The sequence below is a fragment of the Arvicola amphibius genome, chromosome 12 (genome assembly GCF_903992535.2).
Source record: "Arvicola amphibius chromosome 12, mArvAmp1.2, whole genome shotgun sequence".
In the NCBI taxonomy this organism is placed as follows: Eukaryota; Metazoa; Chordata; class Mammalia; order Rodentia; family Cricetidae; genus Arvicola; species Arvicola amphibius.
The window spans coordinates 60,322,761-60,350,066 of NC_052058.2; the positions used below are offsets into that span (position 1 = coordinate 60,322,761).

Sequence of the window (27,306 nt, forward strand, 5' to 3'; positions counted from 1 at the left end):
TTTTTTTTCCTTGATCACTGGGGTGGAACTTAGACTTTTATCTGGTAAACAGTGAAGAAATGTCTTAGAGTCAAAACATCTACAACCTTTTTCTAATTTTAGAAACAGGCAGGGGCTGGAGAGAAGGCTCAGCAGTTACAAGCACATACTGTGCTTGTAGAGGGCCCTTCAAGCTTGGTTCCCAGCACCCGTATCAGGCAACTCACAATCACCTGTAACTCCAGCTCCAAGGGACTCTGTGGCACCTGTACTTGTTTGCACACCCACCCACACATGCACAAGAATGCATAATAAAAACAAATCTTTTTAAAACAGGCAGCCAGGCTTTTTGGTCTGGAATTAGATTGAGATCTGGTATTTAGTGGGTGTCCTTCTGGTATGCAGAGCCAGCACAATGAGATATTATTTGTTTTCAAGTGTGTTCATAGCTATAAATGAGAGTTAGCTCAAACAAATCTTAAAGTACAGGCTGTTAACTTCCAAATTAAAAAAAATGAAGTAGTGGGGGTAAAAACACATTTTTTACACTGTTGGCAAAGGTATAAAAGGATAGATATACAGGTCTAAGGAAACAGTCCACTCCACAGATCTTTAATTATAAATGCTTTAGAGTAGAAAGGTGTTGTTTCTAAAATTGTTATTGCAATTGTTTTTAAAATTAGCCATTTACCGAAAATGATTTCTTAATGGACACTGCAGTTAGTATAGTAATAGGTTTTAGGAATATTTGACTGTTTTTCCCGACTCTAGATTAATTCAGGAATTTGTATTCTCTGATCCACAGTAGTGAGTATTGTCAAATAAAACCAGCCACAGAGAATCCATGCTACTGTGGTCATGGTATAGAATGTCACTTGGCTGACGATGCCTAGCAGTAGTTTTGTGCGTCCTTACTCATTGTTTCATGATTCTACACAGCAAACATCCCACATCCCTATCCATTCTTCCCATGATCTGTTACCTCTCTTCCCGACTGCCGGCAAATCTGCAAATTAATCTCCAAGGGAAATTCTTCCTTCTGCCTAAGAAACTTTTCTTCTGTGTTTTAATCTTATACCTTATTACTCTCCAGTGAGCCACTTACTTCTTCAGTGCCTTTGTTCTACCAGGCAAGGAAGCCATGGGTATATAAATGAGCAAGGTATAAACATATGTTTCTAGGTCTCTTTTAATTTCTCATTACAGGTACCTAAGAAAACATAAAATATTTCTTCCATAAGCTCTCTGGAGAAGATTAGACTAGGAAAGGAGGCTAGATTCTTAAATACATTTACAAAGATAAATAGCAGAAACAGGAGAAACATATCTAAATATATAGAACTAAATATAATTTCTAGACCTACACACTTCTAGAGTTAAATACAGCTTCCCAGAATATTTAAAACTAAAATCTCAGCCTACCAGTGACCCCTGTTCTTATGCCCTCTTATTTTAGAAGAACAGCATAATACAGCCATGCGACTACATGTTTGCTTTTTCTCCTAAGAATAATAGGCACATAGAGCAGATTTCCAAAATCATTTCCATTTTAAATACTTGATCCGGTTGTCCAATCCAAGGCAGTTTGTAACAATAAAGATCTGCACTTGGCGTCAGAGGACGTAATTTAGAGAAATTTCAACATTGTCAGTCTTTATGAAATAAGTATAGTTACTCCCCACATACACATGACGGACATAGAGATGAGACATGTACTGGCTACTTTTATGTCAACTTGACACAAGCTAGTGTTATCTGAGAGAAGGGAACCTCAATTGAGAAAATGCCTCCAAAAGATCAGGCTGTAGGCAAGTCTGCAGAGCATTTTCTTAATTAGTGATCGGTGTGGAAGGGCCCAGCCTATTGAGGGTGAGGCCACCCTTGAGCTGGTGGGTCTGGGTTCTATAAGAAAACAGGCTGAGCAAGCAAGTAAGCAGCACTGCTTCATGGCCTCTGCATCAGCTCCTGCTCTATTTGATTTCCTGTCCTGGTTTCCTTTGTTGGTGGACGGTGATGTGGAAGCATAAGCCAAATAAGCCTTTTCTTCCCCACCTTGCTCTTTGGTCATGATGTTTCATCATAGCAATAGAAACCCTTACTAAGACAAGACAGGTTAGGTAAATTTCCCAGCCTAGGTTTGACCAGTGTTTGCCTAGTTACAAACCTGGTGTTCTTGCATGAGAACTAGATGAGGAAATTTGGAGGACATGTTTTATTTTGACAAGAGGAAAAGTTAATTCGTTAACAGCTCCTTAATGGGCTCTGGATCCAAGTGTTGGGGTATAGCAGCATGTGGAAGACAACAGAGCATTTGTTCTCAAAGCACTTTCATTTTAATTGTAGAAGAGAGTCAATATTTTATGTATTTATGAAGAAACGTTAAGCAAGGTGAATGATTCTGAGTAGTAGACATATGAGTTATTTCAGAGAGATGCTCTGACAAATTGGTAATCTAGCAGATGCATGGAATGAGTGAAGGAGTGAGCTCTACAAATCTGCGGGGGAAGAACTTTCAGGAAGAAAGAATAAAGGTCTAAAGCAAAAGAAGCCTTGACTTTGTCCCCAAACCAGCAAGAAAGTGTAGCTGGAGACCAGGGAGCAAGGGGACACAAGGAGACGGGTTCATAGACTGAGAGAGGAGAGATTCCTGCAACCTTAGCTCTGCTTTGTTGCCCTCTGTGGACATTTTCAAAGGATTTTGAGTACAGGGGTGGCTCTAAAGATGCGATTTACTTTACTGAAGGAACTCTGGTTGTAGTTTAGTGAAGGAAATATAAGCTGGCAAAAGAGAATTAAGACTATAATTCTTATGGTTGTTGTAATAGACTAGGTGAGGAAAGCATGGGAATAGCCATATTGACATGAAAGCCAGGCTAGTAAGGATGTAGGGAAACAGTTGGATCCTATTTGAAGGTAGGATAGCAGGATTTGCTGATGGTTGGGTTTGAGGGTGTTTAGGAAGGGACTCCAGGAGTTTTTGATTGAGCAGCTGAAAGAATGGAAATTTTCTCTGTTTATCTGGGGAAGTTTAAGGGAGAGAACCAAGGAATCAGTTTTGGTGATAGTGTGACATTAACATGGATCCAGATTCAGTATTACCCAAGTAGGAAATAGGAATCCATTAGCCATTTGTATGTGGGTGATGGGAGCTATTACAGTAGATCAGTTCCTCCAAATTGTTTATCCAGAGGGGAGAATTAAGGAGAATTAAGTGCTTTGGAGAATGACTCCATTCTTTCACATAGGAAGCTAAGGCAAGAGGATCATAATAAGGTGGAGGCCAGCCTGAGCTACTTAGCAAAACCCTGCCTTGAAAAACAAGGCAAATAGAATTACTTTCTAAATTTGAAAAGTAGACCATTAATGAGACTAGAAAAAGTGAGCGGGGGATGAGGAGACCTTGGTCTTGTCTCAGTGAGGTGATGGGACAGACTTAGTTGACTTTTCAGGGGAGGCCTTACCCTCTCTGAGGGAGGGACGGTGGAGGGAGCGGGAGGAGATGGGGGAGGGGGAACTGGGATTGGCATGTTAAAAATAATAATAATAATAATAATGAAAAAGAATATATATTAATATAGTAATCAGAACACAAAGTTTATGAGTTGATATATGTATGTGTAATGCTAAAATAGACTTGGGGGAGCGCTGTATTTTGTTGATAGGGCCTTGGTATGTACCTCAGGCTCCATCCTCAGCCTCTCCAAGTTCTGGGATTGCACCACACCTCACTTAATGTTATACTTTTAAAAGAACAAAGTAGTTATGCAAAAATTAGCTTATCTATCTAGCTGAAAAAAAGACGTATGTAGATAAGAATTCAATACTATCTCACTTAATTCATAATTTAAGTTTGAGTAACACTTTGTTTTCAACATTTAATATCAGTGCTATAGGAATTTTCTAATTAGTCTTCCTTCCTTAATGGTGATTTTGTTTTTCTTTCAGAAGCTTGATCTGTACGAATATTAACCATGTCATTTTTTTCTTCCATTATCTGCTACATACAGGCAGTTAGGTACTATTAGAGATATCTCAGTAGTTAAGAGCACTGGTTGCTTTTCCTTAGGTCCTGGGTTTGATTCTCAGTAACCACATGGCAGCTCAGAACTTTTTTTCCCTCAAGTTCCCGGGAACATGACTCTTTCTTCTGGCCTCTACTAGGCACAGACATGGTGCACAGACAGGCATGTAAGCCAAACACCCATATTTATAATATATATTGATTGTTTATGTAGGTGGTAAGATTATCCTTTAACCAATCAGCTTTAAGAATCCATTTTTAAATTGTCAGGCATAAACAATGTTGCTTGTAGCATGAATAATAAACACCCAGAGACAGTTATTGGGATTTAAGCTGAAGATCAGAAAAGCAAAACAGCCAACCACTAGAGAGACCTTTAACCTCGACCAAAGGGCAAGGTCCTGTCTCCACGAATCCTCAGACTCCATACTCCTTTGAGTTCCTGTCTCTTCCCCTTTATATTCCTTTCTCCACCCAGGCATATTGCTCCTGTCTCCACGTCCCTAGTGCTGAGATTAAAAGTATGTGCCACCACTACCTGGCTGCAAACTATATTTTTAAGCTTTTGATAAATAATATACAAACATTGCCCTACAACCTGCCCTCCTTGTAGCACTCACACGAGGTTTGTCCCAAAGCTTCAGGAGACCTGCTCTGAGGGCCGGGTTTTAAGAAAGTCACAGATAATCACAATGGCTTCTTTATCTATAGAAGGAAGACTTTATTCTACATTAGATCTACCTGTTTTGAGCAGGATAACAAATATAGTGAATGAGGAAAGGCACTTTTCATATTTGAAACTTGGAGAGTGTCAACATGCAAAAACTGTAGATACACACACAGGCAGAACACCTCGTTCATTAGTGCAGTGAGCATCAGATTGAAGTGACTTATAGATGCTCTCCCACTCCACTTAGGTTATGGGGTTCTGGGTTTGTTGTTTGTTTCAGATCTTAAAAAAAATAATTTTTGTAGCCTGTAGAACATGTCCTTTTTAAAAAAAAAAAGATTTGTTTATTTTTATTTTATGTGTGTGGGTATTTTCCCAGAATGTACATCTGTGCATTGTGTGTGTAGTGTCCTCATATAGGAGCTCACATGCAGAGCACGTGAGCATGTCAGATGCCCTGGAACTGGAGCTACACTTGGTTCAGACATACTTAGTATACAGGAAATACCCAGCTTACAGGCCTCAGCAGTGGTTATTTATATACAAATGCAGTCCTAGAGCTCCAGCTGTCACCCCACCCTAACATATTTGCTTGAAAACCAAAACCAATAGCAACAAGTTTTAGAATAACTTTTTAAGAGAGGCGTCTTTTCCCTTTGTACCCACATTCTTGACTAAATAGAATGCATGTAACTATTTTCTTGCCTGTTTGCCTGTTGTTTAATTTTTTTTTAGCTGTTTGTGAGGCACTCTCCATTTTACAACTAAATCTAATCTTATTTATAACACTCTTGTTTTAGAAAATCCAGACCTCCAAACAGCTGATGTAAATTTAAACTTCTAGAAGACTATGTATAAAATAAAGAATGCCTGTGGACTTACACATTTTTTATATAATCATAGTAAAGCCTGGCTGCCTCTAACTGATCTGACATATGTAGTGCTTTTAAATAAGACTTGTTGTGCTTAGTATTCCTGGGCCCAAAGTAATCTAATCTAATGTTGGTCTAGAAACTTTTGAAAGTGGTGCAGGGACACCAAGCACCTGTCCTGGCCCGTGAGGCAGCAGGTGCCACTTCCACTATTGATGAGCAGATCCAGAGTGGAGAGCTGGGAAGACAGAGTGCTTAGTGGGAAGACAGGAGAAAGAGAAGGGAAGCAGTTCCTGCACTGTGGAGAGAGGTGGAGCTGGAGAGGTGGTGGTGGTGACCTGAAGCCGTGGTGATGTCCTGGGGCCATGTTGCCACTGGAGGCCGTACTGATCTGAGTAGACTGTGCTGCCACCTGAGGCCCTGGTGATGTCAGGGCCCCAGCTACTGCCAAGGGCCATGTCTGGGTTCATGGAGTTGTCCATGGCCTGTTTTGCGACCATGGACCACTGGGATAGTTGTGTCCTGGGCTGCTCCCTGAGGCCATGGGGATATCTGGACCTAGGTTGCCACTGGGGGTCTATGTCTGGGTCTGAGTCCTGCTGCAGCTATGATCTGCGTTGATGTCCATGATCTGTGTTACTACAAAAGCCAAGTGCATGTCCATGGACTGGGCTGCCTCCTGAAGCCAGGTTGATGTCTGAGTGCCATGAGTAACTGGCCCCACCACTCACCAGCAGCAGGAGAACTGGCCCCACCCTTCATGGCATAGGCACAGGAGAGCTGGCCTCACCCCTCACTGGCTACTACATTCTTGAGAGCAGATTCTACACTCGCCTAGGCAACTTAGTAAAGCTCACCCTGGTGGTCTGGTCATTGTGGGCAGGAGCGCAGGAGAGCTGGCCCTGAGGGCCTGAGAGTGGGAGAGCTGGCTCCACCCCTTGCCTGGGCAGTGCTGGAGAGCTGGCCCAGGTGCTGTGCATAAGGGAGAGCTAGCCCCAATGGCATGGACAGAATTTTTTTATTCTTCTCTCATACATTTCATCCAACTGCAGTTTTGCCTCCTTCCCCTCTGTACCTCCCCTTTCCTCCAGATCCACCTCCATGCCCCCCCAGCCCTACCCCATCTCCCCATACAAAAGAACAGGCCTCCCAGGGACATAACCAAGTACAGCAAAACAAGCCACAGTAAGACCAGGCACTACCATCACATCCAGGCTGGACAAGACAACCTAGTAAGAGAAAATGAGTCACACAGGTAGGCAAAAGAATCAGCGACAGCCCCCTGCTCCCCTTGTTAAGAATTCCACAAGAACACCAAGCTACTCAGCCATATCATATATGCAGAGGACCTAGGTCAGACCCCCTACAGGCTCCCTGATCTCTGCAAGCCTCTATGATTCCCAGTCAACTGATTCTGTGGATGTTTTTATAGCATCTCTGACCTCAACGGTTCCTCTGATCCTTCTTCTCCATCCTCTGCAGGACTCCCTGAGCTCTGCCTAATGTTGACTGTGGGACTCTGCATCTGCTCCCATTGCTGGATGTAGTCTCTCTGGTCTCTTTGGTGATGATTCTCATAGATAGAACCCTGAACAGAAGTAGAAAGCTTTAGATCTCAAGATGCAGAGCCTAAGAACCACCTCACTGTATCACTCTCGAGGACTTGCTTGACGAAACTGGAACCTTTCCTTCAGTGCTGGCCAAATGGAGGTGAATACAGGCAGAATGTTACTTCAGACCAGAGTGGTGACACTAGTGACCTCCGTGTTCTCTACAGACTGAAAAGCAGTCCCTTCGTGTTGGTGACTGCTCATTTACACTAAACCTACAGGAGAGGATAATGGACCAAAAGCGGGAAGAAATGTGATTCCAGCTTCTGCTCATTAAATGTGTATGGGTTTTCTTCACTGCTAGTGAGAGAAAAAAATTGTTAGTATGACAGAATTTATTTTACCCAACTGAGATCTAGTTTACTTTATACTTTTGTAGTCTATCACAAATATTACCATAATATAAAATCTTTTCCAGCATGCTTTGATCAGAAATGGAAAGAAGAGCCCAGCTCTTAGTGATTGTCACTAAGGTAGAATACTTGATACTTTAGTCAAAGGGAGGGTTATCCCTCATCCCCTTCATTTATGAATAAAACCTTTGCATACAAGTAAGTAATGCAAGTAGGAGGGCTGAATGATTGGCAGGTTTGAAAATTAAAAGTTGAATATTAAATCTGCATTGATTACTTAATCATAAAGGACGTTTGTCAGTTAAAAAAATTAGCTGAGGTTGGGAGGAAGTTACCACTGGATCTCCAGTCCTGGCTTCCCCTGCCCCGAGTGGATGGATGGGTTCAGCTGAAATTCTGGTCAGAGTATGTCTTCATTGAACCTAGTAAGACTCGGTTTAGTAAGGCAATCACTTTAAGTTCTGTATCTTTGAGGTCTAAAGTTTTCTGCTTTGTTCCTGTTAAGAACAGAATTTTTTAATGAATATTTTTGATTTAAAAGCATTTTCTGCCAGGCAGTGGTAATACACACCTTTAATCCCAGCACTTGGGAGGCTGAGGCAGAAAAATCTCTTGAGTTTGAGGACAACTGGTTTACAGAACAAGTTCCAAAACAGCCAGGGCTACATAGAAACCCTGTCTCAAAACAACAACAGCAACAACAAATTTCATACAGTATATTTGAATCATATTCTTTCCCATCCCCCAACTCCTTCCAGATCCTCCCCACCTCCCTATTCACCCGACTTCATGTTCATTTTCTTCCTTTCTGAAAAAATAAAAAAAAACAAAAATCAAAACAAAATAGTAAGACAAAAACAAAAAGCACACATACACACACACAAACATGGAGTCTGTTGTGTGTTGGCCAACTACTCCTAGGCATGGGACCTGCCCTGGATTATGGTTGATACACCCAGTGACACATCGTTGGAGAAAACTGATTTTCCCATTCATAGCAGAAATCAATCTCAAATAGCTTTTTGGTTAGAGGTAGGACTTTACCCACTTCCCCTTCTCATGCTGGGGTTTTTAGTTTGAACCTGTGCAGGTCTGGTGTGTACTGTCATGGTCTATGAGTTCATCTGTGCATCCAGCATTTTGTGCCTGCTGCTGCTGCTTAAAGTCTTCTACCACCTCTGGCTCTCAAAATCCTTCTGCCTCCTCTTCCAATAGATCCCTGAGTCTTTAAGGAGGGGTTTGAAAAAGACCCATTTAGGGCTGAGAGCTCGAGTCTCTCACTCTCTGTACTCTCTGTCTCGTTGTGTGTCTTTGTGTTCATTATTGTCTACTGCAAAAAGCAACTTCTCTGATGAAGGCTGAGCTATGGGTATAGCAGTATGCCATTAGGAGTCATTTTATTGCTATGTGCCTTTAGCAGAATAATAGTAGTAAGTTTTTCCCTAGGGCTGGTGATCTGTCAAGTCCAATAGTGTTATAAAGCAATAAAAGGAAAAGTAGAATAGAAAGATCAAATGGGGAGGAGAATGGGAGAGCAGAGTAAAGTAGGGATATGTGGAGGAACAACCAATAGTAAAAAGCCTTTTGAAAAGCCATATGGACGCTTACTACTGTAGAAGCTTCCTAAAATATATATACATGTACAAAAGAAATTAAAATAAAATCGCCATATAATGGGAGAGATAATATTCAACTTATGCCACCAAGTAAAACCTCCAGTACCAGGAATGGATTACATCTTGTTGAGTTTTTGGGTCCCATAGATCCCACCACCACCACTCAAACATCATGGGCTGTTTCTCTCTATAACCTGGTCAGGCCCTATTGCTGGAGATGCATTACTTATGTCATTGACCATGACTTTCTAGCTGGTGCCCAACTAGAAACTTCACCCCTATTGACTAGACTGCATGGTGCTGGAAGGTATTTTTCATGCTGCCAGAGAAAAAGAGTAATCATCAGTATTATCAGCTACAAATCCTGTGACCTACAACAATGGCCTGCCTTCGAGATACACTAGTGCAATGGTAGCACAAATGTTCTGGGAGGAACCAGCTACTTTTTAATTGGCTATAATATCCACTCCATGAGATAGAGCCCATACCTGACTCTGTCAAATTGGTCAAGGACTTGCAGAATTCTTAATTCAGAATAAATTTAAATAGTAAGCATAGTACTTTTAATTTTTCTATCTGTATATGTACAAATGTGCTTGCCATAGGACACAAGTAAAAGACAACTTGCAGGAGTTGATTCTCTCCTTCTACAGTGTAGGCCAAGAATTGAACTGAGGTCATCAGGCTTGGCAGCAAACTCATTAACCTGCTGAGCCATCTTGCCAGCCTTTGTTTGTTTTTGAGACAGGGTCTCACTCTGAAATCTACCCAAAGCAATCCTGCCTCCATCTGCTCAAGAATTGACAGAGATCTGTCTGTCTCTGCCTCATGAGTATCAGGATTAATGGCATCCCCACACCCACCTAGAAAGTTAATTTTTAATATGGATAAATGTAACCAACTTATTTAAGAGAAATTTAGATGTTTTTATTACAGTAATATTTCTAATTTAAAACTGCAAGTGTGTAACAAGCAGGAGATGAGAAGCTTTCTGAGCATCACCCTACCTGTCTTTGTGCAGTGGATACCAGCTGAGGGTTAAAGAAACTAGAAGCCAGGTATGATGCCTCATGTCTGTAATGTCTGTACTTGGGAGGTTGAAGCAGGAGGATTACCATGAGTTCAAGGCCAACCTGAGCTATAGAGTGAGTTCCAGACTAGTCTAGGATATAAAAACCCAGTTTCAACACATCAGAACAGAACAAAATAATTAAAATGATTAATCATAGCTAAACAACTTGGATAAATACAAAATTTATAGCAGAATAGTGTTAGTACTCGAGTATTAGACTTGATAATGAGAGAAAATAAATACAGATTTAGGCAGGGAAAGGAGTTTTATTACTTCACACTGTTCATTTCTGCCTATAAGTATGTCAGCAAATGCTTCATTTTATTCTTTCACTTTAGATGAGCAATCTACAGTAGCCTTTTACCAACTGCCCTGTTCATAGGACATATTGATTTCCTAACTTTAGAAATGTAGACATGCCAGGCGGTAGTGGTGATGCACGCCTTTAATCCCAGCACTCAGGAGGCAGAGGCAGGTGGATCTCTGTGAGTTCGAGGTCAGCCTGGTCTACAAGAGCTAGCTCCAGGATAGGCTTCAAAGCCACAGAGAAACCCTGTCTCAAAATACCAAAAAAAAAAAAAAAAAAAAAAAAAATGTAGACACAATACTAAAGTTACTCAGAGCTTTAGAGCTTTTCTTACTGGTGAAAACCTCGCACTTACGTAATTCTTCACTATCAGTCACAGTTGGATTGTAAGCTTTCCTCTCATTAGAGATCGGGGCACCCTCTGACTATGTTTGGCTCTCAGTGGTTGCCCAGCATCAGGCTGGAATGCTGTTCTTTATATAACTGTGCTTTTGATTTTGTGATTTGGAGTGTGTATGTGGGTGGGTATGTGCTGACTTTTTAAAAAGTTCTTTAGAACCATTATAATTGACAGTATATTTTCGACACATACTTTATTAGATTAAATAAGGGTTTTTTTGAGACAAGAACTTGCTATGTAGCCAAGACTGCCCTTGATCGGCTTAGCTCAGCCTTAAGTACTGGGATTACAAGCATGCATCGTCATGCCTGACTGATAAGACTTCCTAAGATGAATTACATGTCATTTGTAGTAATAGCTCATCCCTTGAGAGCTAAGTCAAAGAAATAGAGTATTAAATATATTGTATTAATTTGGGGGGTTGTGGCTGTCTTGTTTTCTTCCTGACTTTTCGTGTAATATAAACTCTGTGTTACAGACTTTGTGCTAAACTGTAACTAGAAATAAAAAGTGAATATAATGAAAAGGAGAAGTCAATGCCAGCTACTTTAGGATGCCAAATATCAAGATTTGAATCAAACTAAGTTTAAGAATAAAATTTTAGGGCCAGGCAAGTGATGCAGATCTTTAAACACAGTACTCAGAGGTAGAGTCAGATGAATCTCTGAGTTAGAGGCCAGCCAGGTCTATGTACAGAGACTCTGTCTCAAAAAAAGTAATTAATTAATTTTTTAAAAAAATAATTGAAATTTGGGCCCAGCAAAATGGCTTAGTACAGAAAGGCAAGACTGATGTTCTGCTTTGGTTTCCAGACTCCACATGGTGAAAGAGAGAAGCACTTCCCACAAGTTGTTCTCTTTCCTCCACATGTGTGATGGCATACATGTGCACACACGTGCGTGCGCACACACACACAGATACACACTGAACAAATAAATAAGTGTAAAAATCTTTTAAAAAAATAAACATAATCAAAGTCTTTAAACAGTTTTATAGGTCTGATTTATCTGTTGGGAGAGGTGGGGTTTTTTCCAGAAATAAATTTTAAATGGCTTTTTATGAATTTTTAAATTTTTATTTTTTATATTCAAACTTTTATTTTTTAAAAATCACTTGTTACAATTTTATAAGTTTGAGAAAACTCCTTTTTAAACATACAGAGTTAGTAAGTGAATACAGAAGAGCAAACTCATTTTAGAGCAAGCTGGCGATGGCGCATGCCTTTAATCCGAACACTTAAGGAGGTAGCACCAGGCAGATCTCTGAGTTCGAGGCCAGCCTGGTCTACAGGACAGCCAGAGCTGTAAAGAGAAAGCTTGTCTTGAAGAAAAAGAAAGCACATTAAAAACTGGAAAAACTGCTGACTGGGGTTGGCGCAGGTCTTTAATCCCAGCACTCAGGAGGCAAAGGCAAGTGGATCACTGTGAGTTTGAGGCCAGCCTGGTCTACAGAATGAGTTCCAGGACAGCTAGGGATGTTACACAGAATCCTGTCTCAAAAAATAAAACAAAACAAAAACAAACAAACAAAAAAACGGGAAATAATAAATAGGCACCTCTCCAACTTAAAAGAGATGATGTCATCCTCATGTAGTTGGTACAAGGTTGTTAAGGCAGCCTTAATCATCCAAATTTATAGCTGCCTTCCTCCACTTAGGACTGAAGAAGAAAATTTGGGTAATCCAACAAAGGAACAATGTTCTCGATAACATCCTGGTTTGATGTTGAGTTTTTCATTGCTACTGGTCCTTGGGTTGTTTCCCCATATGAGTGTTTATCATTCACTGTAAATTAAATCTATACTTTCTTCAAACAGAGCATGATAATAGGAAATAAGCTCTGATATTGAAATGGGTTCACATGAGAGTGAACTTTCAGTGAGAGTGCCCATGGAAGAAATTGTGTTCTGGTGCCACAAGAGGTAAGAGGGTAAATAAACTCGAAGGCAGGCAGGACTCTGCTCACAGATGGCTGGCTAGACACAACTCGAAACTCGGGCAGCATCTCATCCACATAAGGTATTCTTCTAACGTGGACATGGAGACAGATTCCCAGCATCCTATAGGGAAATTTTCCTCCCTATCTATCAGCCCACCAAGCACCAGTAGGTTCCCAGCACAGAGTCCTTTGTGTCCACAGATCCCAAAGCAGAGGGAAGTAGAAAACAGGCTACAGAAATTTTAGTTTTTAATTCATATGCAAAATGACAGATTTGCTTAGGGCTCTCTCAGACAGTCTTAGTCTTGACTGGTTCTTCTTCTCGCCCCGTCAGCTTTTCATCAATTTTATTAATGTAAGTAATGTGGACAAAGATAGTCTGATACCTCTGGAAAAAAATATCTTCTTCATGCAATTATATCATAAAAGTAGTCTGGAATGGAATTAACAACCTGGAAAGAAATGTATGGGTTCTAGAGTTCTTTCTTTAGGCAGTTTCAAGTTTTCTTATCATTTATCAATACCTTAGAGCAAGAAGAGAACTAATAATAATTCCCTCTCTCTCCATTCCCTCATTCCTGTAGGTGTACCAACATTCGACCAGGAGAGACTGGAATGGATGTAACAAGCCGCTGCACCCTTGGAGACCCCAACAAACTGCCAGAAGGGGTTCCCCAACCTGCTCGCATGCCCTATATTTCAGACAAGCACCCTCGGCAAACCTTGGAAGTGATCAACCTTCTGAGAAAGCACCGAGAGCTATGTGATGTGGTGCTAGTTGTGGGCGCTAAGAAGATATATGCCCATCGAGTCATCTTGTCGGCCTGCAGTCCCTACTTCCGAGCAATGTTTACAGGAGAATTGGCCGAAAGCCGCCAGACAGAAGTAGTGATCCGAGACATAGATGAGAGGGCTATGGAACTACTGATTGACTTCGCATATACCTCCCAGATAACTGTGGAAGAAGGCAATGTTCAGACTCTCTTGCCTGCTGCTTGCCTCCTCCAGCTGGCAGAAATACAAGAAGCCTGCTGTGAATTCTTAAAGAGACAATTAGACCCTTCTAATTGCCTGGGCATTCGGGCTTTTGCTGACACGCATTCTTGCCGTGAGTTACTAAGGATTGCAGACAAGTTCACACAACATAACTTTCAAGAGGTGAGTTGTGGGCTATGGAAATAGCTCATTGGATAAAGTTCTTGCCATGCAAACACAGAGACCTGAGTTGAGCTCCTGACATCCAGTATAGAGCCTGGCATGTCAGTAGGCACCTGTAATCAGCTTTGGAGGCACAAAAACAGAAAGATCCTGGGGCTTGCTGACCAACCAGTCTTCCTGAAACAGTTCCAGGTTCAATGAGAAGCCCCACCTGTCTCAAAAAAATAATTATGGGCTGGAGAGATGGCTCAGAGGTTAAGAGCATTGCCTGCTCTTCCAAAGGTCCTGAGTTCAGTTCCCAGCAACCACGTGGTGGCTCACAACCATCTGTAATGTGGTCTGGTCCCCTCTTCTGGCCTGCAGGCATACACACAGACAGAATATTGTATACATAATAAATAAATAAATAAAATAATTATAAGAATAATAAGAATGATAAAGGAAGAAACCCAACATTGACCTTTGGTTTCTACACAAACATGCACGGACAAAGTGCACCACATACATGTGCACACACACACATTGTACTAAGTGATTTGAATGTATTCATAATCTGTTTGTTAAAAGAGCAATAGGGGGTGATTTATTTTGGGTTTTATTGCTTTGAAGAGGCACCATGACCACGGCAACTCTTTTTTTTTTTTTTTTTTTTTTTTTTTGGTTTTTCAAGACAGGGTTTCTCTGCAGCTTTTTTAGAGCCTGTCCTGGAACTAGCTCTTGTAGACCAGGCTGGCCTCGAACTCACAGAGATCCGCCTGCCTCTGCCTCCCGAGTGCTGGGATTAAAGGCGTGCACCACCACCACCTAGCTACCACGGCAACTCTTATAAAGTAAAACATTTAATTGGGGTAGAGGCTTACATTCAGATGTTCAGTCCATTATTATCATGATGGGGAGCGTGGCAGCATGCAGGGCAGCGTGCAGGGCAGCATGCAGGCAGACATAGTGCTACAGCTGAGAATGCTACATCTTGCAGGCAACAGGAAATCGACTCAGTTATGCTGAGGGAAGCTTGAGCAAGAGACCTCAAAGCCTGCCCTCACAGTGACACCCTTCCTCCATCAAGGCCATTTTCCTTCAAACCACCACAGGGGCCAGTGAGATAGTGCAGTTTGGTAAATCTATTTTATCTCCAGAACCTATGGTGGAAGAAGAGACTGTTGTCCTTTGACCTCCACACTTGTGCCATGGCACATATACACACAATAATAATAACAACAACAATAATAATAAATACTTTTTAATTTAAGAGAGCATAAATTATGCTCTCTTATGAACATAAATTAAGAATTTATATTCTCCTAAACTAACTCCTATCTCGTATTCTGGTTCTTGCTTACAGTATCAAATAAATAGGCTGCTATAAATTCTAAGCCTATTAGTGATTTTTTATTTTCCAGACAGGGTTTCTTTGTGTAACAGCCTTGGTTGTCCTGGAACTTTCTCTGTAAACCAGCCTGGCCTCAAACTCACAGAGATCCGCCTGCCTCTACCTCCCAAGTGCGGGGATTAAAGGTGTACACCACCACTGGCCGGCGCCTATTAGTGATTTTTAAAGGTCAATATTGTATTCTACCAGCAAAAGTTGTTTCTCCCTAATCATCTTCATAAAGGGTTTATTAATAAACCAAAACATGGTTTATTTATGCATGAGAGGACCTGTGCATCAGAGAAGTGATTTCCTGTAACATTTCCCTCCTGATTAGACAGTTTATTCAACAGGATAAGTTATACACCAACTATTTGGTGAATTAAAAAAAAGAAATTTAGATGGTACCAAAAGAATTTTCATTAATTCACTTTTATTATTTATTCAGCATGGCAATAATATGAAACAATCCTTATTTGATCTGGAAATGAAGAAGCATTTCTAAGTGATAAACTAGAAAGGCTAAAAGTCAAAACCATCAATTTTATCACATATAGAATTTTTTGTGATACTAAAACAAAGACCAAATACAAATTGAGGGAAATATTTGCAACCTTTATTTATTATCAAAAGGTAGTCTACTTAATGCATTGATAGCAGCAGTAATTCATACCAGTGAGCTAGCAGAAAAATAGACAATACACAGAGAGAGAAACTCAGACTGTCCTTAAATACCTGAAAGTCCACTTGTTTATTAAAAAAAAAAAAAAAAAACAGAAAGACAAATTACAACTCACCAAAGTGCCTTTTCCCTCCAGCTTTGTTTTTTGAGATGCTGTCTTACTTTTCAGCCCAGGCCTTGAACTCAGCATCTGCCATCCTCAGCCCCTAACGTGCTAGCATTTGTAGACACACCTAGTATACCTGGTCAGAGCACCGTCATAGTGATTTGGTCCTCAGAAGTTTCCCTCGGTCCAGTTCTTTCTTCATTATATTTATGCATGCAATGGTAACTTTATATTCTTGTAAACTGAATCCATGATGTTTCTGTCCTTTTAGTAGCTGATCTTCCTCTAAAAGCTTTTCCTGGAATTTATATACCTCCTATCACTATGAAGCTTTAATTGTGTAGCTTATTTTGAATATAAATTTTTATCTTATTCGTTAATTTTTTAAAGGGGAAAACTTTTAAACTAACTAAAGAAGAATTAACTTTGGTAACATTGTGTATTTCCTGTTTTCCTTTTTTGAAACTTTTCTTTTCCTCCTTTTTTTTAAAGATTTATGTATTTATTATGTATACAATTATGCCTACAGGTCAGAAGAGGGCACCAGATCCTATTACAGATGTCTGTGAGCCACCATGTGGTTGCTGGGAATTGAACTCAGGACCTCTGGAAGAGCAGCCAGTGCTCTTAACCTCTGAGCCATGACTCTAGCCCTCCTCGTTTTAAACACTAGCTCCATTGTAGAATATAATTTTTCCCTATAACAACAACAACAAAAACAAATAAAGGCAAAAATTGTGCTTATAGGTTCCTTTTTTCCTACCTAAATCTGAGCAGGTAATGGAGAGTGAAGAATTTATGTTACTTCCAGCCAACCAACTTATTGATATAATATCTAGTGATGAGCTCAATGTTCGGAGTGAAGAACAAGTGTTCAATGCAGTAATGGCCTGGGTCAAATACAGTATTCAGGAAAGGCGTCCTCAGTTACCCCAGGTAAGAGTCAAAATGCTTCTCCGAGAGGTTGCTTTGTACTAGACACAAGTAATGTGCAGAGACAAAACAGTCCTTGTTTCCACATGATCTAGGCAGTAACCTTCAGAAGCATTTTCCTGCTTATTGTTGTGAACTTATTGCTCTTTTGCTTCCTGTCTGTTTGGGATTCATTCTGTTTGAACTGTTACACAATTCAGAAATTATAAAAAATTACAAAAGAAAGCAGGAATGTATCTGCTCCCTTAGGTTGGAAGTCCTACCACACTTTGAAAAGTAAGTGGGACTGAGCGGTCACATGTTTAAGATTCATTCTTGTCATGACTGTAGTCTAGTCTGCCTTATTCAGAAGAGAGGCATTCCAAGATATTTAAAAGATGCCTAAAACGTCAAACCCTATATACTGTGGTTTTTTTCAGTATAAATATATATATTCTGCAATAAAGTTTTTTTTTATAAATTAGATCCAGTAAAGACTAGCAGTAACTAATTATAAACAGAATATTTATAGTAGTACTGTAATAAACATTACTTAACTTACAAATTTTTATTTCTGGGATTTCTCATTTATTGTTGTCTGACCAAAGTTGACAACCAATAACTGAAAATTCAGAAAACAAAATTAAAGATAAGGGAAATGTATATTTTTTAATATTTTCTTATTCTATTATTTTATATGTGTGAGTGTTTTGCCTACATGTATGTAAGTACACTGTGTGTATGCCTGGTGCCCACAAAGGTCAGAATAGGGCTTTGGATTCCTTGGAATTGGAGTTACATCCAACACGTGGATACTGGGCATTATGACCAGATCCTCTACAAGAGCAACAAGTACTTTTTAACTGCTGAGACATCTCTGCAACCTGGAAAGTATAGTCTAAGAGTTTAGAAGTTATTGATGAAAGCATTCTAAAAGTGATACTATCATTCTAAAGTAGCATTCTAAAGTGATACTAGTATGTATATGGTTTTGTAACTAGTCTACATTACTGAATTGATAGAATAAATTTTAGATTTACGCTTTGCAGGGAGCCGATTTGCCGGCCACCATCACAAGATGGCGCTGAGCCCCTGCAGGGCCGAGTAAACAACTCCATATTAGACAAGGCTCTAGACAAAACCTCCCTCAGACATGACCCGTGTCCACTCTCCCTATATAAACAGCTGCCGTTTGGTGCTGGGAGCCCCTCGTTTCCAGCTCTCCCCTTAACCAAGAGGCTCCAATAAAGCGTGATTTAAAAAAAATCCTCAACTCGGTGGTCGTTCTTCCCTGCTGGCCAGGGGGGTTCGCCACAACGCTTTATCCCTTACACCCTTCTAAACTGATTATGTCCAATTAGATCTCAAAACTTCTGGTTGCACAATCAGTAAACATGAGTCAATACTCCTAACAAATTGTAATGGGAGCTATGCCTTAATTGTGTTTATTATCCCGTAGGTGCTGCAGCATGTTCGTCTGCCTTTGCTTAGTCCCAAGTTCCTGGTGGGCACCGTCGGCTCTGATCCTCTCATTAAAAGTGATGAAGAATGCAGGTATGAGTGGATGAGAAAATTCAACAACTGAACATTTCTAATTTCTGTTTTTCTCCTTACTGGTATTGCTTCTGAATGTTGTATTTCTTATGCCAAAACTAGGGTAGTCAGTATTTAACAAGTTTTTCTTCTGGACTAGCGTCAAGGGGAGAAGGAAGAGAGGACTGAGCTTTGAGTATTCTGTTCCCTTAGGAGTTTTTGTTGTTGTTGTTTTAATATATATTTATTTATTTTTATTTTATGTGCATTGGTGTTTTGCCTGCATGCATGTCTGTGTGAGGGTGTCGGGTACTCTGGAACTGGAGTTACAGACAGTTGAGAACTGCCATGTGGGTGCTGGGTATTGAACTGGGTCCCCTGGAGCAGCCAGTGCTCTTAACTGCTCAATCATTTCTCCAGCCCCTTTTGTTTTGTTTTTTAATGTGTGGTGTTTATTGGAGAAGTGGCAATAAAGAAGTAGATTTCTAAGTTTTGATGCAAGTTTGACTTTGAAGAGTCAATTCTCTTTTATTGTTTTTTCCATGAAATAAATAAATAATGCCGTGAGTCTGTCTGTGAGTACTTTCTCATTGATCACATAATGTCTAACAGAAATAGGATAGATTCACTTTGAAGATTATAGACAGTTAAAAGTCCTGTCCCTCCTTACATAGCTTTGGGAAGGCCATTGATATAGCTCAATGAAATCATTTCCAGATAGTCTTAAGAATGAAGACCTTATTGATTTACTAAGCTATCTCTGTAATAGATAAAGAAATTTGGAATTATCCCAGATCCTAGAACGTAGGTAGGGCATATAATCCATTGCATTTCCTCTGTGATCTTGGACTTGCATTAGTGAGAAATGCAACATTTGAGATTAGATATTTGTGTTTTCAATTTGAAAAAGTACATGTTTGGGGTGGGGAATACTGATGAGATGGCTCAGTGGATACAGTAGCTTGCCACCATGCTTGATAACTTGTGTTCAATCCAAAACCCACATGGTAGAAGAAAAGAACTGACTTCTGCACATCCATGTTGTGACACTTGCATCCCATATGTATAAATAAAAGTTAAATAAAAACTTTTACATTTGTAAAAATAGAATAGCATAGATCACTAGTGGTCAGTTCCCCTAATTATATTGGAAGGAAAATATGTAAATTAACACAGGATGAAATATAAAGAAATAATACAGAGATATCCCTCCCCCAATTAAGCATAAAACAGATTATATTGATCCTGATATGGGAAGTAAAGTACTTTTGAAGTTGACGCCTGGTACCCTAGCATTGGCACTGGGCAATGCTTATGCTGTGCTACAGCTCCTTCATCTGTAAAGAGCGAGAGAATAAGTACCTGTTCCACATGGCTATTAATTATATGAGTGCATATATTAAGAGCTTAAAGCAGAAACTAGAAGGTCGCCGTATTATTGCAGTTAATTCTTTGTTGGAAGCTAAGTGTTATCTGTGCTGCAGTCTTTTTAGAACCTTTGTAGTAAAAGCTGACTGAGTCAATCCTTCAAGTTTGGGGAACCAGAAAAAACTCCTAATCTTTGGTTTGACTTCCTTTTAATTTTTGTTTTGTTTTCTGTTTATTTTGTTACTAGGATAAATAGATTATCTGTGGAGAAAATAGACTGTCTGAGGAGAAAAATACATTTTTGGGTTATGCATAGCACCAATTATGTATGAATTACTCGTTGTAGTGTAAATAATGAGAAATTAAAACACAGTAGTTCAGGGTACATTTGGAGTTGAAGTATAACAGTGTGGTAGAATTTATATAAATCAGTATCTGAATCTCCTAAAATATTCATATACAGAATATTGTACTGTGTTAATCTCTAGGCTGTGCTCTTAAAGGAATGTTGGGAAATGTTTTGTTTATGTTGGTAGACTAGTTGTATGAAACCACTCTTAGCAGATACCTACTGCTCTCACTGATGTCCTTTCCAGACACCTTGTAGAATCTCTAAGAAAGCTGGTGATCGGGTTGTTTTTTTAGGGGAAGGGGTAAGATGTTCTCTGTTCTTTGATGTTGAGCTTTAGGTTAGAATTTGCCTCAAGTATGAAGTTACGCTAGAAATGCCCATCAACTCAGAAATCCATGTGTGACTTGCATCATGGTTCATGTCTGCCAATTTTAGTATTGACAGGCAACAGGGTTTGGTTTAACTTGTGCTTGTTCCCTTTTACTAACATGTTTTCTTACATCATATAGGGACTTAACTTGCAACATTATTTAGCCATTTGGAATAAATGCAAAGTTATTTTTCTACAGAGACTTGGTAGATGAGGCTAAAAACTACCTCCTATTGCCTCAAGAACGACCTCTAATGCAAGGACCAAGGACAAGGCCACGGAAGCCTATTCGATGTGGAGAAGTGCTCTTTGCAGGTGTCAATCTTTGTTTGTTTAGTTTTTTGTTTTCTTTAAGATAAATCTCACTGTGTAGCCCAAGCTGTCCTGGAACTTTCTATATGATGTAGGTCCTCCCACATTATCTTCTATCTATATACCACCATGTCCAGTACAGGCTTAACTCTTAATATACCGCGATTAAACAAAATATTCTCAGGTATGTTTGAATAATCATTTACATAGTTGTGATACCTGCGATCATAAGATACACAAAGTAAGTCAACAAGGCTGTTCTTTAAAATCTGTCTTTTCAACTGGGTTAGGTGGTACATGCCTTTAATCCCAGCACTTGGAAGACAGAGGCAGATGAATCTCTGAGTTAGAGGCCAATCTGGCCTACAGAGTGAGTTCCAGGATAGGCAGGGCTAAATAGAGAAATACTTTCTCAAAAAACAAAAACAAAAACCTAAAAGAAGAAAAAAAGAAAAGAAATCTGTCTTTTCATAGTTTTGTAGGCTGAAGTCCAAAGCCAAGGTACCAGCAGTGTTGCCTGCTGCTGAGTCCTCCCTCCTCCACATGCACAGTGCCTTCCTCTGTGTCTTTGGCCTCACACGGCCTTTTCTCTGTGTGCAGTGATGGATGAGACAAGTCTCTGAGGTCTTTTCCTCTCATTGGTCCTACTGTAATGGTCCACCTTTATGGTTTCATTTCACTTTAATTACCTCCTTAAAGGCAGTCTCCAGTCACAGTGGAACTCTGACTTCAACATATGACTTTTGGAGATCCACAGTTAAGTCTCTAATATCTAATTATGTCATCCATGGTTGACATGGGGATCACAGTGCACACAGAACCATCATGGTCTCGAACTTCTCTAAGTCAACAGGCAAGATTGAAGTTTTGTTCCTGAACGGTCAATTTTTTCCCTTTTGATATTGAAGAATACCACTTACCAGGTAGCATTAATTTGATATGAAACCATCAGTTCAATATAAAGCTGGTTTTAAGCTTTCCACTGTTGAGTTGTGCCAGAGATTTAATGATTGGTTGCTCTCAAAGATTATGAGCCCTCACATTTCCAGCCTAGGGCCATTTTAGAGTTTAGGATGTTTTCTCTGATACTGAAATTCCTTATATATGCCCCATTACACAGTTCACATTTAAGGAAATTACTGTACACAAGACTTGCTGTGGTTTCGTGCGAGATGACTCAACAGTACTTGAGTGAAACAGCAGTAGAGTAAAATTACATCACGTTGAGATTTGGAATAAAGAAAGTGAACTTTTGGTTTGTCTAGAAGATAGTTAATATTATTCTGCTCTTAATGTAGCTCAGGAATTTATTTGACATCCTTTAAAAACTAGTAGTTCCCAAAGTGTTTTGAGCATAAAATAATCTTATTTTTATGTTTCAGAATCACTCTTATTTTATGTTGAAATGGGGATGATTTGAAAGAAAAACAAATTTAGAATATCTGCCATTCCCACAGCCCCACCCCCATGGTCATTTAGAAAAGAATAATGGAACCTGGCTTGGCAGTTTTAAATCTTACTCACTATACTAGTCTACCCAGGCTGCCATAACAAAATAGCGTAGACTTAGTAGTTCAGATCAAAGAAATGCATTTTTCTGGAGACTGAAATCCAAGATCAAGGTTACAGCCCAGAGACTGTTAGTGACTGTTGGTGACTATAACTTGACCTGCTTCTGCCATGTGCTTGGAGAGTCAGAGCATTAGGTCTCAGAGAGGCTAGCAGTCTGCCTTAAAACAGGTTTTCTCTTAACAATGTCTGTCCCTTCCTAGTTGGTGGTTGGTGTAGTGGAGATGCCATTTCCAGTGTTGAACGGTATGACCCACAGACCAATGAGTGGCGAATGGTAGCTTCCATGAGTAAAAGGCGATGTGGAGTTGGAGTCAGTGTTCTTGATGACCTGTTGTATGCAGTAGGCGGCCATGATGGATCCTCCTATCTCAACAGTGTTGAAAGGTAAGGGTAATTTGAAAAAAGTCCCTATTGTCCCTATGATTTTGTTTGAGATGTTAATTAAGAAACAGATGTGACTTACTATTTTAGTCTTACATCTGTGAGACCAATTAACAGTCTAGACTCCTTAGAATGACACACAAGACCTTTGTGATCTGATCTCCACCAATCTTTCTGGTCTCTTCCCCATTGTACACCATTTTCTAAGCTTACAACTGCAGATACAACAAATTGCAACAACTCTTTGGACATGCCATTGTCTTGCCTTCTTCAGTCCCTGCATATGTGCATACTGTTCTTCTCCCTGAAATATCTTGGACACTTTAAGGCTTATGAGATTTGGAATGTTACTTCCTGCCCAAAACCTTCTTTGACTACAGATGAGCTATTCATTTCTCTGTTCTTTCATGAATATTTTAAGTATGCTTGTACATATTGTACCTGGCACATTGGGACTCTACAGTGAGTGATATTTTTTAAGTTTCTTATTGCCACACACTCTCTTTCATTAAGCAATGTTGACCTACAATGATTTTGTCATAGTTTCATAGCAAATCTGTAAAACCTAGTGTAACCAGTTCTGGATATTGGTTCTAGATATGACATAGCTAAAAAACAAAACCAGAGGGTTGTCTCTACAGATACAGAGTGGGGGAGATGACAGGTAGAATGACACTTAGACATGAATCAGTGGGCTAAATAAATCAAAGTGCAAATGACTAAATATTTATAGCTTAACAATTAAATTAATATATGCCAAATGTATAAAATATAACTAAGGTAGTACACAGAGGCAAACATATGAATGATATGCTACATGCTTTCCTTTTTTTTTCTTTTGTCTTGTAGACCAGTCTGCCCTCGAACTCAAAGAGATCCGCCTGCCCCTGCCTCCCCAGTGCTGGGATTAAAGGTGTGTGCCAACCACCGCCTGGTACTACATGCTTTTGAAAGTAAGAAAAGTGAAAGCAACAGGTGGCACACATGTAATCCCAGGACTTGGAGCCAAGGTAGGAGAAATCACAAGTTCAAGGCCAGTCTGAGATACATAGTGATACCCTATGTCAAAGAGAGAAAAAGATTGAGAAAGCAAACCATGTTTTTAAATCAAGAAGTTATAAAGAGCAAAAAATCTGGCAAAATAGAAAGAAAAAATAACAAGAAAGAAAGAAAAAGTAATGAAAACTTAAAAAGTAAAAATAGATATAGCTACACAAGGAGAAACTTGGTATTCTTTTGTTTTTTGTTTTTTTAGTGGTTAAGAGTCTTGTACATGCTAAATAAGCACTCTACTATTGAGCTATGTGCTCAGCCTTGTAGATTTTAGATCAGGAGATTTTAATTATCAGAGTATCAGAAACAACCTAAGAATATAGCAATAAGAATAGGATTAAGGGACTGGAAAGATGGCTCAGTGGTTAAGAATGCTGTTACCTTTACAGAGGAACTGAATCCAGTTTCATACACCAAGTTGGGCAGTTCACAACCATCTTTAGCTCCATCTTCAGGAGCTCCACCACCCTCTTTGGGTTTCTGTGGGTACTACACTCATGGGCACATACACACAGATGCACATACATACATATAAATAAAAAAAGTCATTTTTAAAAAAAAATTGGGTTAAACAGTGCATCTCACATTACAATATAACAAAATAGTTCAAAGGAAAAATCTAGAATTATATTAACAAAAAGATCTCAAAAATACATCAAAGGAGAAAATTTCACACTATGTGATACTATGTAAATAAACATTTTTGCATTTAAATAAATGCATAAGTAGATAATATATTTTATTACAGAGGCTTAAGGGATGTATGCCAAATCCAAATGGAAAGAGACTAGAATTGAAATGGAATTCTGTAGCATCCTGATATTTTAAAGAGAAATATATTCAAAATAAATGTTAAAATAAGTTTTTAAAAGTTAGTTAGGTTGGGGTATAGGTCTATAGCAGCACAGTTGCTAGCATGTGGGCCCCCAGTTTAATCTCCAGCACTGCTCAGTTTGTTTTTCATATGATTATTAGTTGGCCTGTTTGAAGGAAAGAACAGCCCTTAAATAGAAATGTATACTTATATGCTCCAAATACTGAATTTTTATTTGGGCCATCAGCTCACAAAAAATGACATGGAGACTTATTATTAATTATGAAAGTTTGGCCTATGGCTTAGGCTTGTTCCATTAGCTCTTGTAACTTAAATTAGCCCATTTCTATTCATCTGTGTTTTGCCTTGTAGCATTTTACCTCTTCCATATTACACCTCCTGTTTCTTTTCTGTGTCCTCTGGTGTCTCTGTCATGCCTAGATTTGTCTCCTCTTCTCTCTCTGTGTGTTCAGAGTCACACCTAACCTCTTACTGCTTACCTACTGGACATTCAGCTCTTTATTAAACCAATCAGAAAGCACCTGGGCAAGGACACATCTTCACAGTATACAAAAAGATTATTCCACAACAAAACACCATAAACACAGCTAAGCTCTAGCATGTAATACAAGCTCTCAATGTGTTCTTTGCAGATATGACCCCAAAACAAACCAGTGGAGCAGTGATGTGGCCCCTACAAGCACCTGCAGGACAAGCGTTGGTGTGGCAGTACTTGGAGGTTTTCTCTATGCCGTGGGTGGACAGGATGGTGTCTCTTGTCTCAATATTGTTGAGAGGTGATTTATTTTTAATCAAAATAATTTTCAATTTTTTTAATGGATATACAAAGTCCTTTTTCTTATTTATATGTCCCTAAATGGCTTACTATGAAAGAGAGAGACAACATGTGTATGTGTGTGTGTTTGTGTGTTTGTGTGTGTGTGTAGATCAGAAGATGACTTTGAGAGATTGGTTCTCTCCTTCAACCATTTTGTAGCCCCCACCACCATCATCTGTTCTTTAATTGATTAAAAACATATTTGTGGTAAACATGATATGTTTAGACATTTAAACCATGTAGAATGGCTAAGTCAAACTAATTAACTGATTTATTGCCTTACATACTTTGGGGGTTTTGGTGAAAACAGTTAAAATCTACACTCAACAGTTTCAACAGTAACTACTCACCTATTGTACTTTAGATTTCTTGAACTTACTCTTTGACCAGCATCTCTCTGATCCTGCCAACCCCTCATTGCAAGAGGAGTCCATTCTACTCTTTGCTTCTACAAATGAGACTAATTTTGTATTCTATCTTCAAGATCATATGGTATTTTTCTTCATGTGTCTGATTTATTTTACTTAATAAAATGTCCCCCATGTTCTTCCTATTGTCACAAACAACAAAATATGGTTTTTAAAAAAACTGAATAGTAGGTGTGTCTGTGTGCCCATACATTTTTTTTAATCTATGATAGATGTCTGTATCCGTTATATCTCTTGTGATTTCAGGCCTGTGGAAACTACTGGGGCCAACAGGAATGTTTTTCCTCCCTGCAGGTATGATCCAAAGGAGAACAAGTGGACTCGGGTGGCTTCTATGAGTACTAGAAGACTAGGGGTTGCTGTGGCTGTATTGGGAGGGTTCTTATATGCTGTAGGTGGCTCTGATGGAACATCTCCACTCAACACAGGTTAGTTCTCCTTAAGGCAGTCTAAGTCCCCAAAGCAGCACGTTTTTGGGGGGAGAATCCCTCTACACTGGCAGGCTTTCTGTGCCAACTTGACAATGCCTAGAGCCATCAGAGAGGAAGGAGTCTCAGATAAGGAAATGCCTCCATGAGATCCAGCTGTAAGGCATTTTCTCAATTAGTGATCATTGAGGAAGGGTCCAGCCCATGGTGGTGGGGCCATCCCTGGGCTAGTGGTCCTGGGTTCTATATGAAAGCAGGCTGAATAAGCCAGGGGAAACAAGCCTGTAAGCAGCTCTCTTCCATGGCCTCTGCATCAGCTTCTGCCTCCAGAATTCAGCCCTGCTTGAGTTCCTATTCTGACTTCCTCCAGTGATAGACTATGATCTGGAAGTGTAAGCCAATAAATCCTTTCCTCCCCAGCTTGTTCTTTGGTCATGGTGTTTCCTTGCAACAACAGAAACCCTAAGACACCCTTTATACAAAATATAAAAAGCTCAAGTTATTTTATAATTTTCACTATGACATCTTATTAATTCTTTGAGAATTTCATACAATATATGAAATTCCTACTCCTCCCAGATCCACCCTCTTCTCCCCATTCCCTCCTTTTTATCCCTTTTCTTTCTTTAATAACCCACTGAGTCTAATTTGTTCTGCTCATATATTCATGAATGTATTTAATATTTAAGAAAATGTTATGTTTTTCTCTCTAGGGAAATGCAATTCATGACTTCTAGTATGTTTCCCAAAGTTTTCTTTCTCTATATACTTTATACTTTCTCTATATACTTTC

The 27,306-nt window shown here is 39.5% G+C and overlaps 1 protein-coding gene across 2 annotated transcripts in view; it reads left to right on the forward strand.

Moving 5' to 3' along the window:
• The window catches only part of Klhl20 (kelch like family member 20), a 40,916-nt gene that overhangs the window by 7,311 nt on the left and 6,299 nt on the right, over positions 1 to 27,306 (forward strand). For both annotated transcript variants that reach the window (XM_038350152.1, XM_038350153.1), the window contains 7 exons: positions 13,422 to 13,995; positions 16,930 to 17,088; positions 18,524 to 18,618; positions 20,887 to 21,002; positions 22,772 to 22,955; positions 25,473 to 25,616; positions 26,380 to 26,513. In XM_038350152.1, coding sequence (XP_038206080.1) covers positions 13,422 to 13,995; positions 16,930 to 17,088; positions 18,524 to 18,618; positions 20,887 to 21,002; positions 22,772 to 22,955; positions 25,473 to 25,616; positions 26,380 to 26,513 — 1,406 coding nt within the window. The remainder of the gene's footprint in view (positions 1 to 13,421; positions 13,996 to 16,929; positions 17,089 to 18,523; positions 18,619 to 20,886; positions 21,003 to 22,771; positions 22,956 to 25,472; positions 25,617 to 26,379; positions 26,514 to 27,306) is intronic.